The 14,480-nt window shown below is 37.3% G+C and overlaps 2 protein-coding genes across 4 annotated transcripts in view; one reads left to right on the plus strand and one right to left on the minus strand.

The window, feature by feature from the left end:
* Window positions 1-507, minus strand: part of LOC129242295 (leucine-rich repeat-containing protein 40) — a 63,095-nt gene extending 62,588 nt beyond the window's left edge. For both annotated transcript variants that reach the window (XM_054878866.1, XM_054878874.1), the window contains exon 1: window positions 416-507. The gene's annotated coding sequence lies outside the window, so the exon portion shown is untranslated. The remainder of the gene's footprint in view (window positions 1-415) is intronic.
* Window positions 492-14,469, plus strand: LOC129242321 (carotenoid isomerooxygenase). Of its 2 annotated transcripts, none has more exons than XM_054878910.1 (7): window positions 492-580; window positions 8,706-9,106; window positions 12,508-12,615; window positions 12,784-13,037; window positions 13,119-13,874; window positions 13,947-14,008; window positions 14,070-14,468. In XM_054878910.1, exons 1-7 carry the CDS (start codon window positions 536-538, stop codon window positions 14,343-14,345), a joined length of 1,902 nt encoding a protein of 633 aa, XP_054734885.1. In that variant the 5' UTR covers window positions 492-535; the 3' UTR covers window positions 14,346-14,468. The 2 variants fall into 2 exon arrangements, with proteins under 2 accessions (XP_054734885.1, XP_054734877.1); XM_054878902.1 differs by lacking the exon at window positions 492-580 and adding an exon at window positions 8,008-8,145 and having other exon boundaries at window positions 14,070-14,469.
* Window positions 14,470-14,480: the final 11 nt, after the last annotated feature.

Below are 14,480 nucleotides of genomic sequence, written 5' to 3' on the forward strand. Positions count from 1 at the left end.
AGGTTTACCGGGTGGCTGCCACCAGGAGGGAGTGCTGCGGTTGTGGCAGCGACTTTGGTTTTGCGCCTTTCTATGACTTGCTGCTGCTCACTTTGTACATTGCTACATATATGTGGACATATGTACACCCATCTATATATATATCTGTATGTGTGTTCACTACTTAAGGTATTCTATTCGAATAGATGTACATTTGTATGTACACATGTCGCTGTGTGTATATGATTTCACAAATTATACTTGCCGCTGACCGGCTTCTCTGCTATATACTTAGTTTGTTGTTTATGACCATTTGGGGCGGAAAGTATTCACATTTCTATTAGTTGTCATTTTTATTTCGAGCGCAACGCTTCGTCTAGGAACTGACTTGTGGCAGACGCTTCTTCTCATACAAACAAACATAACTTATAATTACCTGTAGGCACCCTTGTGAATTTTTTCGTTTGTGACAGCAGTTCTATTAATTATCCTTGAATTTGTTGTTGGAAAAATATCTTCAACGTCGCGCTACGTTAATCGATATTGAATAACGATTATGGCTGAAGGCGTTATAAGGACTTTTATAAGGGACTTCTTTGCGGTTTGTTCAAATGTTTGCTTAATTTTGAATTTTTATTTAAGTTTACACAATTTTTTAGTTATTTTGAAAATTTTGATAATGAAATTTTGCATCAAATTTTGAAACAAAAAGTAATAGGAAATTTCTATTTCTAGGGAATTTGATTAAAAAACAAATTTTGCGTTCAAAATCTTGTATTCGAAAATTTAGAAATAAGCATTGAAGTTGCTGTGGAGCATATTTTCTTGAAGAAAAGTGAAATGAAAAGTGAATAAAAATTGTCCAGTAGAGTGAGAGTGATATGAGATTGGGTGGGGAGGAAATGAAAAAAGGGGGGAAATAAAGTTTTCATTGAAGCTCAATGCGATTTCTAATGGAATTTTTTGAAATATTTACATATTCAGTACAATATTCATAGTTCCGCAAAACAAAGCGACAGTTTTGCGCATTTTTTCGATGTAACAAAAGCACGACTTCATTTATAAGGAGAAAATTCGAAAAATTATTTTGATTAAAAATTTAAAAACTATTATTAAAATCCTCGAATTATGTGTGCAAAGATTGTTATGGCCTTTGTTATATGATGAGCTGTATATATGTAAAAATATAATGTATATAAAAAAATAAGTACTGCTCTATATAAAATAGATAATTTAAATAATATAATATAATAACTTATATAATTTAAATAAATTAATAAATAATTTTTATAAGTCCACCATATTTTTAAATAAAATAAAATAATTAATAATACAGTATACCTTTAAAACAATTTAATTTCAATAACAAAGTAAATAATGCATATTTTTTTAAATAAAATAATAAATAATGCACTATATTTAAAAAAATAATAATTTAAATAAAATAAAAAAAAAATAAATTATGAATGAATTTTTTAAAAATATAGTTTAAATAAAAAAAATGCAGTATATTTTTATAAAAATACATATAATTAAAAAAAAATAAGTAGTATATAAATAAATTTAAAAAAATTTGTAATTAAAATAAAAAATATATAATGCACTATATATTTACCAAAATATAATAATAATAAAATAAAAATAATAAGCAAATAAATAGTCAAAACTTGTTAATAAGTGGTATAATTTCGGGAGATATATTTTCCAGTCAGTGCATAAAAGAAAATACATAAAATCAAATCATTTTGAACATTTCAGTATTGAACCGAGAAAGCGAAAAAGTACTACGCTTAGTTCAAATTATTTTAGTTCAACTGCCCTTTTTGGTACCTTGAAGTGCTCTATGTACGCAGTTTTGTTTTTGTTTGGCGGCGTAAATGCCTGAATCCTTTGAAAATAAAAAAAATTGGATTCTCCTAAGCGCAAGCACTCAAACTTGTTGTTCCAACAATATGTTTTCAGATTTTTGTTTTTAATTCTCAAGGCGTAACACCACTGTAACGGTGGTTTTGTTTTTGAGAATTGCTTTTGTGGGAAGGAGTAAGAGTGATAGAGAAATAACACAGGGTGGCTATTGAGTTTTATTATAATTATTATTTATTATTATTAATTATTATTATATAATATTTTTTTATTATTATAAGAGCTGTTTCGTAGAATAATTTGACCAAATGGCGACATTATCGCAATTCTGGTGTCATTTTCAAGCTAGAAAAATAACAAAAAAAACTAAATGTAGAATGTAGGGAATTTGGAAATATTTATTTTTGTCTAACTCGCGGGTGGAATAAAGTTGTACAGTTTTCATAAAACAAGCACCGCTATTTACTTATAAAAGACATTTTTTATTAAATTTTTTTTTATTAAAGTGTTCTTAATCTGTGTGTGATATCGACATTCTAAAACATAGTCCAAGTATGCAATTCGTCATCATTTTGGCTTCAAAATTGTTTCAATATATTTTTTTAACACCTTTCGTTCAACTTCCGTATTGTAATATTTAAATTTTGTAACTAACTTGTATTTTTCATTAAAAATTAAGTGCCAACGCTACTCACAATTATTTGTGTTTAAAATTATCTCTTAACAACAGAACACTATTTCAATACCTTTTTATTTAAAAATCTGAGGGCAACGTGTTTAACTTTTATTTAATTTAAAAGAGGTCTTGAAGACCTTTATGAATTTATAGAGTTAGAATAAATCGTCACTTCCAATACGGCGACTTGCGCTTACAAAATGTACCGATACGCCTCGATCGTTAGTGACGTGACACAGTTATTTATAATTTGAAATTAGCACTTTTTAAGTGCTTCAAGTCTTATAAATTTTTCAAGCTCACATAAGCTGGCTCAAAGGATCCTTCATGCCAGCAGACCCTATTAATTTTTAATATGGCATTGCCGGCCTTACTGTTGATTTTATAAAGAACTAGCTGTACCCGGCGCGCGTTTCTACGCCAACAACTAAAATAAATTTAAGAAAAATAACTTTGAAGAAAAATGAGTACACAAATATTCAATTCATTCTAAACCATTTTATCGATTTTGTTTATTTCGAAAAAATTGGTTGAACGGGGCAGAAGTTGCTACTCTGCAGCGCCACCTGGTGGTGAGAGGCCGCAATGAGCATATTCTACAAACCTTCTCCGTGGAAAAATACATTTATGTACCAATTTTTATAATAATCTGTCCAGTAGTTTCTGAGTTCATCGAGGACATACAGACAAACATTCATTTTTATATATAAAGATATAGCTAAGAAAGATACCTAAGAAAGAATTACCTGAATTATTCGTATATTTGTGATTTTTATGTTAGTTGTCCGAAAATTAAAAAGAAATATTGTAATGCACAGTTAAACACCGCCTTTACAAAATTTTTCACCAAAAAATACTCCGTAGTTATAAGGAAGAGATTTTGCAGGATTTAAAATTTCCTTAAAAACATTTTTTGCCTTTGTTCAGATTCCAGGAATACCTCAGTTTCTTATCAAGCATATGAAAATCGGCAAGAAAGCTCATAAAAATTCAGTGGAGGGAGAAAATGTATGCCACTCATACGCCTGGTGGCACTTCACTTTTACCGTGCCCAGTTTGCTATTGAAATTTTATTCTTCTTACCCTTACGCAAAGTGAAATCATAATAGAAAAAGTCAGCTGAAAGCCTTCGTTATCTTTTTGCTTACTTAACAATCCTATTGTTATTTAAGCTTTAAAAAATAAAAAATAAATAAATAGAAAAAGTAACGAAATTCGTACTACAAAAAAAAAATCTCATAAAAGCTGCTTTTTCTGCAATTTGTAGATGGTTGAAATCCTTAAAAATACGAATTTACACTCTGTAAGCAGCAAGAATCTGCATAAGCTCTATGTAGTTTTAAGCTTAACATAAATACCATAATTAATTTTCGCGTCGGTTTATCTTTATAGAAAATACCTAAAACTGCATTTTGTTATTCCTACAGGTATTCTTCACAAAATAACAGTAAGAACATTCGATTACTGTAACCGCACAAAAAATAGGCATTGCATGTATAAGTACACTTGTAATATTTTAATCATAATTCTCTTTCTCTCCTGCTGCATATAATATTTTTTATTGTAAATATTATTTGAGCTAAAGGTTTCTGCTTTGCAGATTCAATGCTCAAACTGTAATTAAAAGTCAGTTATACTTGGCACTTAAATAAAGCAACATATTTCGGCTCAAATAGCAGACTTTTATAGGATTAACTTAATTCCTCTAACAAAGTTTTTGAACGGCACAGCTGAAACTTGACCTTCGTTGTTAAAACATATGTTCTTTGAAATACGCCAAAATTCGAATTTTTCGCATGCTCCTTTAGTTCTTTTGATTGGTAAGAAGGTGCAAGCTTTAAATGCAACTACTTTACGCAGTTGCATATTCGCAGTACACAGCGACAAGTCCTAGTAGATGAATAACACCTGAAAGCATACTGAAAGTTGCCGCACAATTCGGTGTTTAACTTCTTTTAAAGAGTAAAGACCACCCTTCAATTCCTAATAATATAGCTGGCCCACCGCAGGAACATCATCATCACATACAAAATTGCGTCTGAAAAAATCTACGAACACCACTGGAAGTGCTTTCAAATTTGTTATTGGAAAAGACAGTTGAGGGAATCGATGGGAACAATTTTTTCGACTTTAAAATTGTACCGCCATTGCCATTTTTTTAACTTAGTAACCCCGAAAATTTCAAATTTCGTTAGTAAACTTAGACCACATTTCTTAATATTTTAATATAATAATAATACCTTTTCATAATTTTCTCATTCAAAGCGGCAAAGTGCCGCCTGCGAGAGCACTTTGTGGCGGATCAAATTAAGTCAATAACCATACGTGTCTAATTGTCCTACTTTCTTGAGTGTCATGTGCTGCAGGTGGTAGTTGGCAAAAATAATAAATGTGCACTCACATGAGGTCTGTTCATGCCAATTGTTCGAATTATCTAGTTTTGGTGTGCATATAGGAGGCTTGTTACCAAGTTATAGCTCAATATTTTCATTCGAAGCTACCGCTATCCTTAAAGCAGTGGACTTTGCGACGAAATCGAAAGGTAAATTTGCCATATATACGGATAGCTTTTCGGTAATACAAGGGCTATCCAACATTTACGGTAGTAGCCGAATTCTCTCCCAAATACGGGACTACTTAATAAAAAATGGAAACAAAATACGTATCGTCTGGATACCAAGCCACAAAGGTATTCTGGGAAATGAATCGGCATATCTAGCGGCCAAATACATGCACCAATCCCCAGTCTTTCTATTTACTCCACTTGTCTCTAAGAACCTTCAAGCGTACATAAATAGCTCTCTCCTTCGACAAAAATATGTATCGCGGGCGCAATTCAGGCCCCCCTATAAAGCTTTAAACTCAGAGTGTGAAAAAGCAATATATGCATCCTCGTTATCAAGGAATCAAATTTCTGTATTCGTGCGTTTAAATATCGGTCACTCCAGGCTAACCCATGAACACCTTCTTCTATCCGCGTCTCCTCCCACATGCCTTTTCTGTAACGATCAACTTAACCTTATACACATAACAGACATCTGTGCAAATTCAAATACTAAACGTGTACCCAACACCACGATACTCAAAGAAAATGAATAGCATGACTTTGAGTTTTGACCGACTTTGACGTGTTTTTTTGGGTTTCGGCTCATATGGATAGCGCCATTCGGCCGCCTGTTGACTGGTTTGGAATGTCAAACTCATATACCCACGTCTCTTCACCTGTTCTGACTGTTCTGATGCGCTGGATAAACGTTGGATCCGAATTCACTTGCTCAAGCATGTCTTCAGCCACCTTCTTCCGATGAATTTTTTGAAAGAAATTCAACTTTCTGGAAACGAGTCGCGCAGCCACCCGTCTCATGCCCAATTGATGGTGTAAACTGTTACGAATTGATTCATGAGACTCGCTAAGATCACGAGCTATCTCCCTCAAACTTAAATGATGGTTTCCCAGTATCATTTCCTTGACTTTGTCGACGTTTTCAACCGTTGAAGACGTTGATGGGCGACCAGATCGGGGCAAATCTTTCACGACTTCTCGGCCCTCTGCAAAAGCCTTATACCACTCGTAGACCCGTGTTTTTGATAAAACACACTCGCCATAGGCTTACTGCAACATTTTCTATGATTCGGCACACGAAATCCCGTTTAAAACACAAAATTTAAGACAAATTCTTTGTTCGATATTTTTATCTATACTGAAAATCGCAGAGCATACCTCTGACTGAATAATTCCCGATATTTTTTTGATAGAATATAAGTTACTTGAAAGTTACTGGATAATTTTTACATGAAAAAACCTATCGTCACTGTGGATAATATTCCTTAGGAATTTTGATTTTGCTTTGGTATTGGCATTTTGAAGGTTAAGATTTTTCTGGATTATTATGAAAAAAATTTTCATTTTGAACATAAAATTTCACTTCGTGATAAGTTGTATTAATAGGTAAATTTTAAGGGGGTATTCTGGTCTAGACGCCTGAATTTTAGGTATTTGTAAAACTAGGATAAAAAAAAAATTAAAAACTTTTTTACCATCCATTTTTTTATGGTTTTTATTAATTAATATTGGAAAAGTATATAAAAATTAATAAAAAGAAGCGTTGAATTACAGGCCGGCGGAGTGGGGGCTACATAAAAAACGGTGCCCCCTGGTTGATATGATTCCAACCCTTGTAGTGATCTAAAACAAACAAATTAAAAAAATTCTTCATTAGTTTGGATGTCGCTATCGGATTATGTCAAATCAAAGAAAAAAATCCCAAAATGGCGTCAACATGAAAAAAAACCTACCATCTTTTTTTACCTTTTCAAATTTTTTAAAAATACTTCAAACTTAAATTTTTCAAAATCCGAGGCAGGCGCGATAGACAGATGTATAATAAAAAATTATTATCAAGCTTCAAAGCGATCGGCCAAGTAGAACTTGAGATATCATGACGACCATTTCAAAAAAAATAGTTTTGAGAAAATCGCGTTTGAAGTTTGAGCAACAATTCCAATAGAATAACTTAGATCATAATATTCACTACTCACTCTGCATTAATCGGCGATATATTTCCAGGTATATATTATAGATATAGACGATATAGACGCCTCGTCACAAAATCCGCTGTACCTCCGAAAACAATTCGAATTTTGAAAAATTTCGTTCAAGATCATATTTTTGAAGGTTTAAACTTTGAAAATATGCAAAAAAAAGATCGATTTTTCTCATTTCTAGACCCCCTTAATTTGTTCTAAACGTATATTCGTCAACCAAGAGTTTTTGAAAACAAAATGTGCAAACAAAACCAAAATGAATATGGTTGCCTCATTTTTTTTAAATGTACTTACGCCATTAATATAATAACCGGTTCAAATGTACACCAGCCAAAAGCCTTGTATTTCTCTTTTGAATGCCAAGTTCGTGCACTGTCAAGAGCAAGGACGATCAACACACTCACAGCAGTGACAGATGCCTGTCACACATAAATACACGCACGCAAATGTATGCAAGTAAATATGCACAAGTGTACCACGACAGCGAAAGTGAACCATCTGAAAGTGTGTGTGCATGTGTGTGTATGTTTGCCATGCGGAAAAGTGTATCCTTGCCGGTCGAGCAAGTATGAATTGACCTTGAATGTAAACTTTTCGTTGTACGCTTGACTACAGCGACGCGAGCAGAAAGCTTTTTCCACCACTAAGCCACGTGAACTTGAAAATCCATCTACACATACTTGCGCACGTTCATCCGTGAATAAAGAGAGAGAATTAACATTTTTGTTTTGGCTCGGCTAACGCAAGTTGGTTGCCGTGAAAGCTTAGGGATTTCAAAAGCAATGCTTACTGGCCGTGGCTAAAGGCGTTCTAATACTCAAATATTCAATTGCACATAATCCGGCTTAACTTTGATTCCACTGGCGCGCCGCAGTCAGCGTTCATTTGCGTTGCGTAGTTAGCAGTGCCTCATTTGCCAGTGCCAAGAATAGTTGTGCTTTGTTTTTCTTTTTGTGTTTATCGTTTATTGCTGCCAAAAGTGTGCCGCATTGTGTTTGAAATAATAATAAATGTATTTGTTTGGTATTTTCTGCGTAGTGAAATATATTTTTCTGCGTGTACAGGCGTGGTTTCTGCCAAAGGTGCTGAAATGCAGTTATACCAGAAAATAATAACAAACAATAAGGAGTGTAATTTCTTGTTGATGTATTCCGTGTTGAAACTTTCATATTCCATGTGAACATATTTGAGGTTTTACGATGGTAAATGATGATTGGCCTGGTGAGAAGTTGTTTCATGGCTGATTTTCGTGGAAGTCAGCCAATCAATTCATATTTTGAACGAAGCCAATTATTCTACAAAAAATGTCTCATTCGCAAAGACTTCTTCGAAAAGGGATACATACATACATACGTTCATTTAATGGGCGTGTCAATAATGGTCTACAAAAGTAGAGCCGCATAGTTTTATGGTCCCCCTGATTGGCAGATGCGTTTTTGTGGAGCTGTTTCATGGCAAAAAACCACTCGGAGGTTCGCTCATCGCTACTGGAAAAAAAATTCTTTTAATTTTATTCATTTCATTTTTTTATGACCACATTATTGCTGACCTACTTTCCAGGGTTGAAACTAACTCTTGCCCTAGTCTTCTAAAGAGTGCACGTTTGCATTAGTAATACCAAAGTTTGTTTTCTACTCCGCAGATAAAATTCAACCCTAAAACTCACGACCCTGAGTCGGTGCGCATTGATGGCTCCGGACGTTGCTACCCCGATTGTGCCTCAGATGTTTGGTTGCGCTCCTGCGAGCAAGAAATCATCGAACCCATTGAAGGACATATCAGCGGACATATTCCCGCTTGGTTGAATGGCAGTTTATTGCGCAATGGTCCTGGAAATTGGAAGGTGGGCGAAATGATGTTCCAACATTTATTCGATTGCTCGGCGCTGGTACATCGATTTGCTATAAAGAATGGACGAGTCACATATCAGAATCGATTTGTGGAGACTGAAACATTGAAGAAGAATCGTGCAGCACAACGTATAGTGGTAACGGAATTTGGCACAGCATCGGTGCCGGATCCTTGTCACACGATATTCGACAGGTGAGTTAAGGTGTAAATAACTGGGAAAAATGTAAAAGCGAGAATTCGAAACTCACGCAAAAGAAAAAAGGAAAACGAAAAAAAATATTATTTATTTAGAAAATATTCTCAAATTTGACCTACAAAAGATTATGGATCGGACGGTTATAGACAATGAGAATGAAATTACATTACACAGCGCGAATATGAAACAAAGAGTATATTTGAGTTGATGTGTGACTACTATTCGGAAGTGGACAAGTTCGAAATCTCGGGCACGAAACACCAATTGAGAGAAAAATTTTTTTGTAAAGAGGTCACCGAATGGGTTGGTGAGTGACTATCATCATTTGGAAGTGGACAGATTCCAGAACTCGGGCCCGAAACACGAATTTATAGAAAAGTTTTTTTCTAATGACAAATGGCAAACGTCCGAGTGTTTTTGTGTCGTGAAAAAGCTCCGCATAAAAAAAAAATCTGTCGTTTAGAGGCGGCGCAAAACCGTAGGTCCTTTCATTTGAGCATCAAGAAGCACACCACAGATACGAGGAGGTGCTTGGCCAAACACCCGAAAAGGGTGTAAGCGCCTAATCTTATATATAAAATAAAGTCAACTTTTTGTGTGTGTTCGCTAACCGGCCGTGTCTTTGCACCGAATTAAACCAAACTTACACACATTGTTAAGTAGGTATTGAAGATGGTTTACGTATAGTTTGGATGCCTATTGGTGGATAGGGCTCGAGATATAGGTCAAAACGTGGACCCAGGTAACCTTCGGATGTGTATGGACAATATGGGTATCAAATGGAAGCTGTTGGTGAATGCTTTAGTTCAGAGTATTTTTCATGCCGCTCCGTGACTAGGGTCTTGAGATAGAGACCACGTGGAGCCTAGAATGTGTTTGTACAATATGAATATCAAATTGAAGCTGTTGGTGAATGCTTTAGTACAGAGTATTTTTCATGCCGCTCCGTGACTGGGGTCTCGAGATATAGGTCAAAACGTGGACCCGGGTAACTTTTGGTTGTGTATGTACAATATGGGTATCAAATGAAAGCTGTTGATAAGTGCTTTAATACGGGGTAATTTTCATACCTATTGATGACTAGGGTCTCGAAATATATGCCAAAACGTGGACCCGCCGTGTCTTTGCATCGAATTAAACCAAACTTACACACATTGTTAAGTAGGATGGTTTCCGTATAGTTTGAATACCTATTGGTAGATAGGGTCTCGAGATATAGGTCAAAACGTGGACCCGGGTAACCTTCGGATGGGTATGTACAATATGAGTATCAAATGGAAGCTGTTGGTGAATGCTTTAGTTCAGAGTATTTTTCATGCCGCTCCGTGACTAGGGTCTCGAGATAGAGACCAACACGTGGACCCTAGAATGTGTTTGTACAATATGGATATCAATTGGAAGCTGTTGGTGAATGCTTTAGTACAGAGTATTTTTCATGCCGCTCCGTGACTGGGGTCTCGAGATATAGGTCAAAACGTGGACTCGGGTAACCTTTGGTTGTGGATGTGCAATATGGGCATCAAATGAAAGCTGTCGAGTGCTTTAATGCGGGGTAATTTTCATACCTATTGATGACTAGGGTCTCGAAATATATGCCAAAACGTGGACCCGCCGTGTCTTTGTCCAGCGAAGCGGGCCGGATTTGCTAGTATATTTACATAAATACATAGGTAATTGGGTCCTGGTAAATGTGATAATCTTCAGTTCAATTACCGGTGTATAAAAACCATGAAAAGGCCATCAACTTATCTTCCAGATGCCCTCGGTCGAGCATTGCTAAAGCACGATGCTTTTTCATGACTTTGTTAAGGCACTGGTAGTTTGGAAAAAGTTTGTTGGATCAGTAATATTTGAGATCCAGGTCCTCGGTTGCATGAAATCGCGATATGATTTGTCGGTTGTTACCTTTCAGAGATCAGAACCATTGCTTGGTTTGAGGATCTTTGATGCCTTTTCTTCGGCTTTACCTCTTGGCGCAGCTTTAAGTTCAGGCTGCGTTCGCACGGAAAGATGAATCTTGCTTTTTTCTCGAATAACTATGATGGAGATTTCTTGTATCTCTGATGGACCGGTCTTTGACGAATGGCTAAAGGCGTTCCAGTACAGCCAGTTATATCCATAATAGAAATCGACTTAGGACTTCCCTCTAGAGATTTGTTCGCAGTTCCTCTACATGGAGACAGGATAGATCAAATGGTCGTTGATATGAGCCCCTCTCGTTATTATTGTTCTGCGCACTGGGGCTTTGTGAGCACTGGCGTTGGTGCGTATGCTTTGTTGAGTTTATTTTAATTTGTATTCTTTGTTTGCATACTAAATTACAGTTCTTCGTTAACCGAATAAATGTGTCAAGAAAATAGCGGTCGGCTGCAGTAAGGTTCCATACTATGGAAGGTCTGTGCTTATTTTTCGAGGTAAGAATGCAAACGAGGTGAACTGGTCTAGAGATGTACTACAGTGGCTGAAAGTATTGAAGTTAGTAAACGGGGTTTATTTTGTCAGTTTGTTATATTTTGATACAGCTGAGAACCGCCAACTATCTTTTAGTCTCCATAAAGGTCGTATGAACACTAACGGAAAACTGTTTCTACTACTACGAATACCCCGGAGTACTTTCTGGGTCGTATACCAGCATTCTGCATGCTCTTCTCGTTATCGATGTCTATTCCGGGTACGGGTATCAGGATATGTTAAAACTCGCGAAGGTGGAAGCCACTACATCCATCCATCGATTTCATTCATATCTCTCTCGATAATATTAGCGACCAGTTCTGTAGTTGACCATTATGGAATATCCAAGTGAGCAGTGTGGTGCCAAGGAGCCAAGATGGTCGCTTTTTAACACATCAGTGCCAAAGACCTCAAACCTGATTCGATCGAAGGCGGGCCAGACACACAGGAAGTGGTCCGCCGTCTCATCCTCCTCTTCACAAGCTGGGCAGAGTACACTGTCTGAGATGCCCAACCTTTCCATATGCTTCGCCCACAAAAAGTGGCCCGTCATCAGTCCAACCAGCCGTCTGCACTCCCCTCTGCTTAATGACAGAAGGGTTTAGTCCATCTGTAGCCTCTCTCAGCCTGCCAAGCTCGCTTGTGGGTGGTAGTTACCAATTTGCTATCCGTGACTATGATGGCCGCAGAAGGGAGTGGCAAAACGGGCTATGGGCCAAAGAAGTTGGCCTTAGAGCCCATCTTAGCTAAGGAGTCAGAGGTCTCGTTACCCTCGATACCTACGTGTCCCGGGACCCATGTTAGCATCAGGCTCTTATGTCTACCGACATAGTTCAGCCTGGATTTACAGGACTTGACTAGCCCTGGGCTTACTAATTGCTCATTTATAACCGTTATAATTTCATTAAAATTTTTTAAAACTTCTTGCATATTTTTTCTTTGATAGAGTCTCAGCGATATTTCGACCTGACAGTGGTTCTGACAACTCAATGATATCAATTTATCCATTCGGAGATGAGTACTACACATTTGCGGAGACACCAATGATGCACAGGTAAACAAAAAAGATTGTTTGTCTCCTCGCCTTTTGGTTGTGTTAAAGAAAAATTTCGGTTAACTCAGCAAAGCACGCCATACACCAATGGGCTAAGGCAATATAAACCCATTTGCTTGTTAATTTCCAACTCACCTTAATTGCTTTGACGTTACTCTAATTTTGCAGAATTAATCCACGCACACTAGCCACTGAGGGCCGCATCTGCGTTACCGATTTTGCAGGTGTGGTGAATCACACCTCACATCCTCATGTGCTGCCCAATGGCACTGTCTATAATCTCGGTATGGCCGCCACCAAATCAGGCCCGGCTTATAATATAATTTGTTTTCCACACGGCGAGCAAATGTTTGAGGATGCCCATATTGTGGGTGCGATTTCGTGTCGCTGGAAGCTGCATCCGGGCTATATGCACACATTCGGTAGGTGGCACACGAGCACTACGTAACTCAAACCATTACTTACACACACGAAGCAACTAAGTACTTCTCTTCACTTTACAGGCATCACAGAGCATTATTTTGTCATTGTTGAACAGCCCCTCTCCGTTTCCTTGACAGAATTTGTCAAAGCCAGTATATCCAATCAACAACTGGCGTCGTGTCTCAAATGGTTCGAGGATAAGCCCACACTGTTCCATCTGATGGATCGTGAAACTGGCAAAGTGCGCTATACCTTTCAATCGGAGGCCTTCTTCTATCTACACATCATTAATCAGTATGAGGAGGACAATCATGTGGTGATCGACATCTGCTGCTATAAAGATCCGGAAATGATTAATTGCATGTATCTGGAGTCGATTATGAACATGCAATCGAATCCGAATTATGCGTCACATTTTCGTGGACGTCCATTGCGTTTTGTGCTGCCCTTAGGTGCTGAAAATGCGGATGTAGTGACGATTAAAGATCGGCCGACTAATCAACGGCCGGTAGTGAAATCCTTCTCGCTATCAGGTATTAGCACGCGTCTGCAGCCACCGAAGATGAAGCATTCAGAGTCAAATTATGAGGACATAGCAAATATGGCCATACAAAAATTGGAAGAGGAGGAGATGCTGGGGTATAGCAGCAACGCTGGTGATGGGAGAGAGCAAACGAAAGAGGGAGTTGAGGGTGAAACAATGGTGAATTTGGTCACTTTGGAGTACAGCAAAGCGGAGGCGTATCAATTAAGAAATCGCAGCATCATGGTGCGTCCAGAGTTGCTGTGCGACTGGGGCTGTGAGACGCCGCGTTTCAATTACGACAAGCATTTGGGTGAGTTCGATGCTGCTGTGTGAACTTAGTGAATTTTTAAGTTAAGCCATATTTTATTTATAATAATTTAAGGCAAGAAATATAGGTATTTCTATGCGATTAGTTCGGATGTGGACGCGGATAACCCAGGCACGGTGAGTGCTTCTTCTCTCAGCTGGAAGTTTAAAGTTTATAACTTAAACTAATTTCTTGCAGCTCGTCAAAGTCGATGTAACAACGAAGACTGTACAGAAGTGGTGTGAACCGAATTGCTATCCCAGCGAACCCGTCTTCGTGCCTGCGCCCGATGCCAACACAGAAGATGATGGTGTGGTGTTGGCTTCTATGGTTTGGGCTGGCTTAAATGATAACTCTGTCGGCCTGCTGGTGCTATGCGCTAAAACGTGGACTGAGCTGGGACGTTGTGAGTTCCACACAAATGGACCGGTGCCAAAGTGCCTGCATGGCTGGTTCGCTGCCGGTGTGGTGTAACCAGTGCTGCCAATGAACGCAATTCTCAATACTTAAATACTTAGGTATATTATTTATGCTAGGCACGCTGTTTTAGTAAAATTTGCCGGAGTTTTTATTAAATTACTACCTTTTAAATATACAGATGTAGAAATA

Source organism: Anastrepha obliqua, chromosome 1 (genome assembly GCF_027943255.1).
Source record: "Anastrepha obliqua isolate idAnaObli1 chromosome 1, idAnaObli1_1.0, whole genome shotgun sequence".
Lineage (NCBI taxonomy): Eukaryota > Metazoa > Arthropoda > Insecta > Diptera > Tephritidae > Anastrepha > Anastrepha obliqua.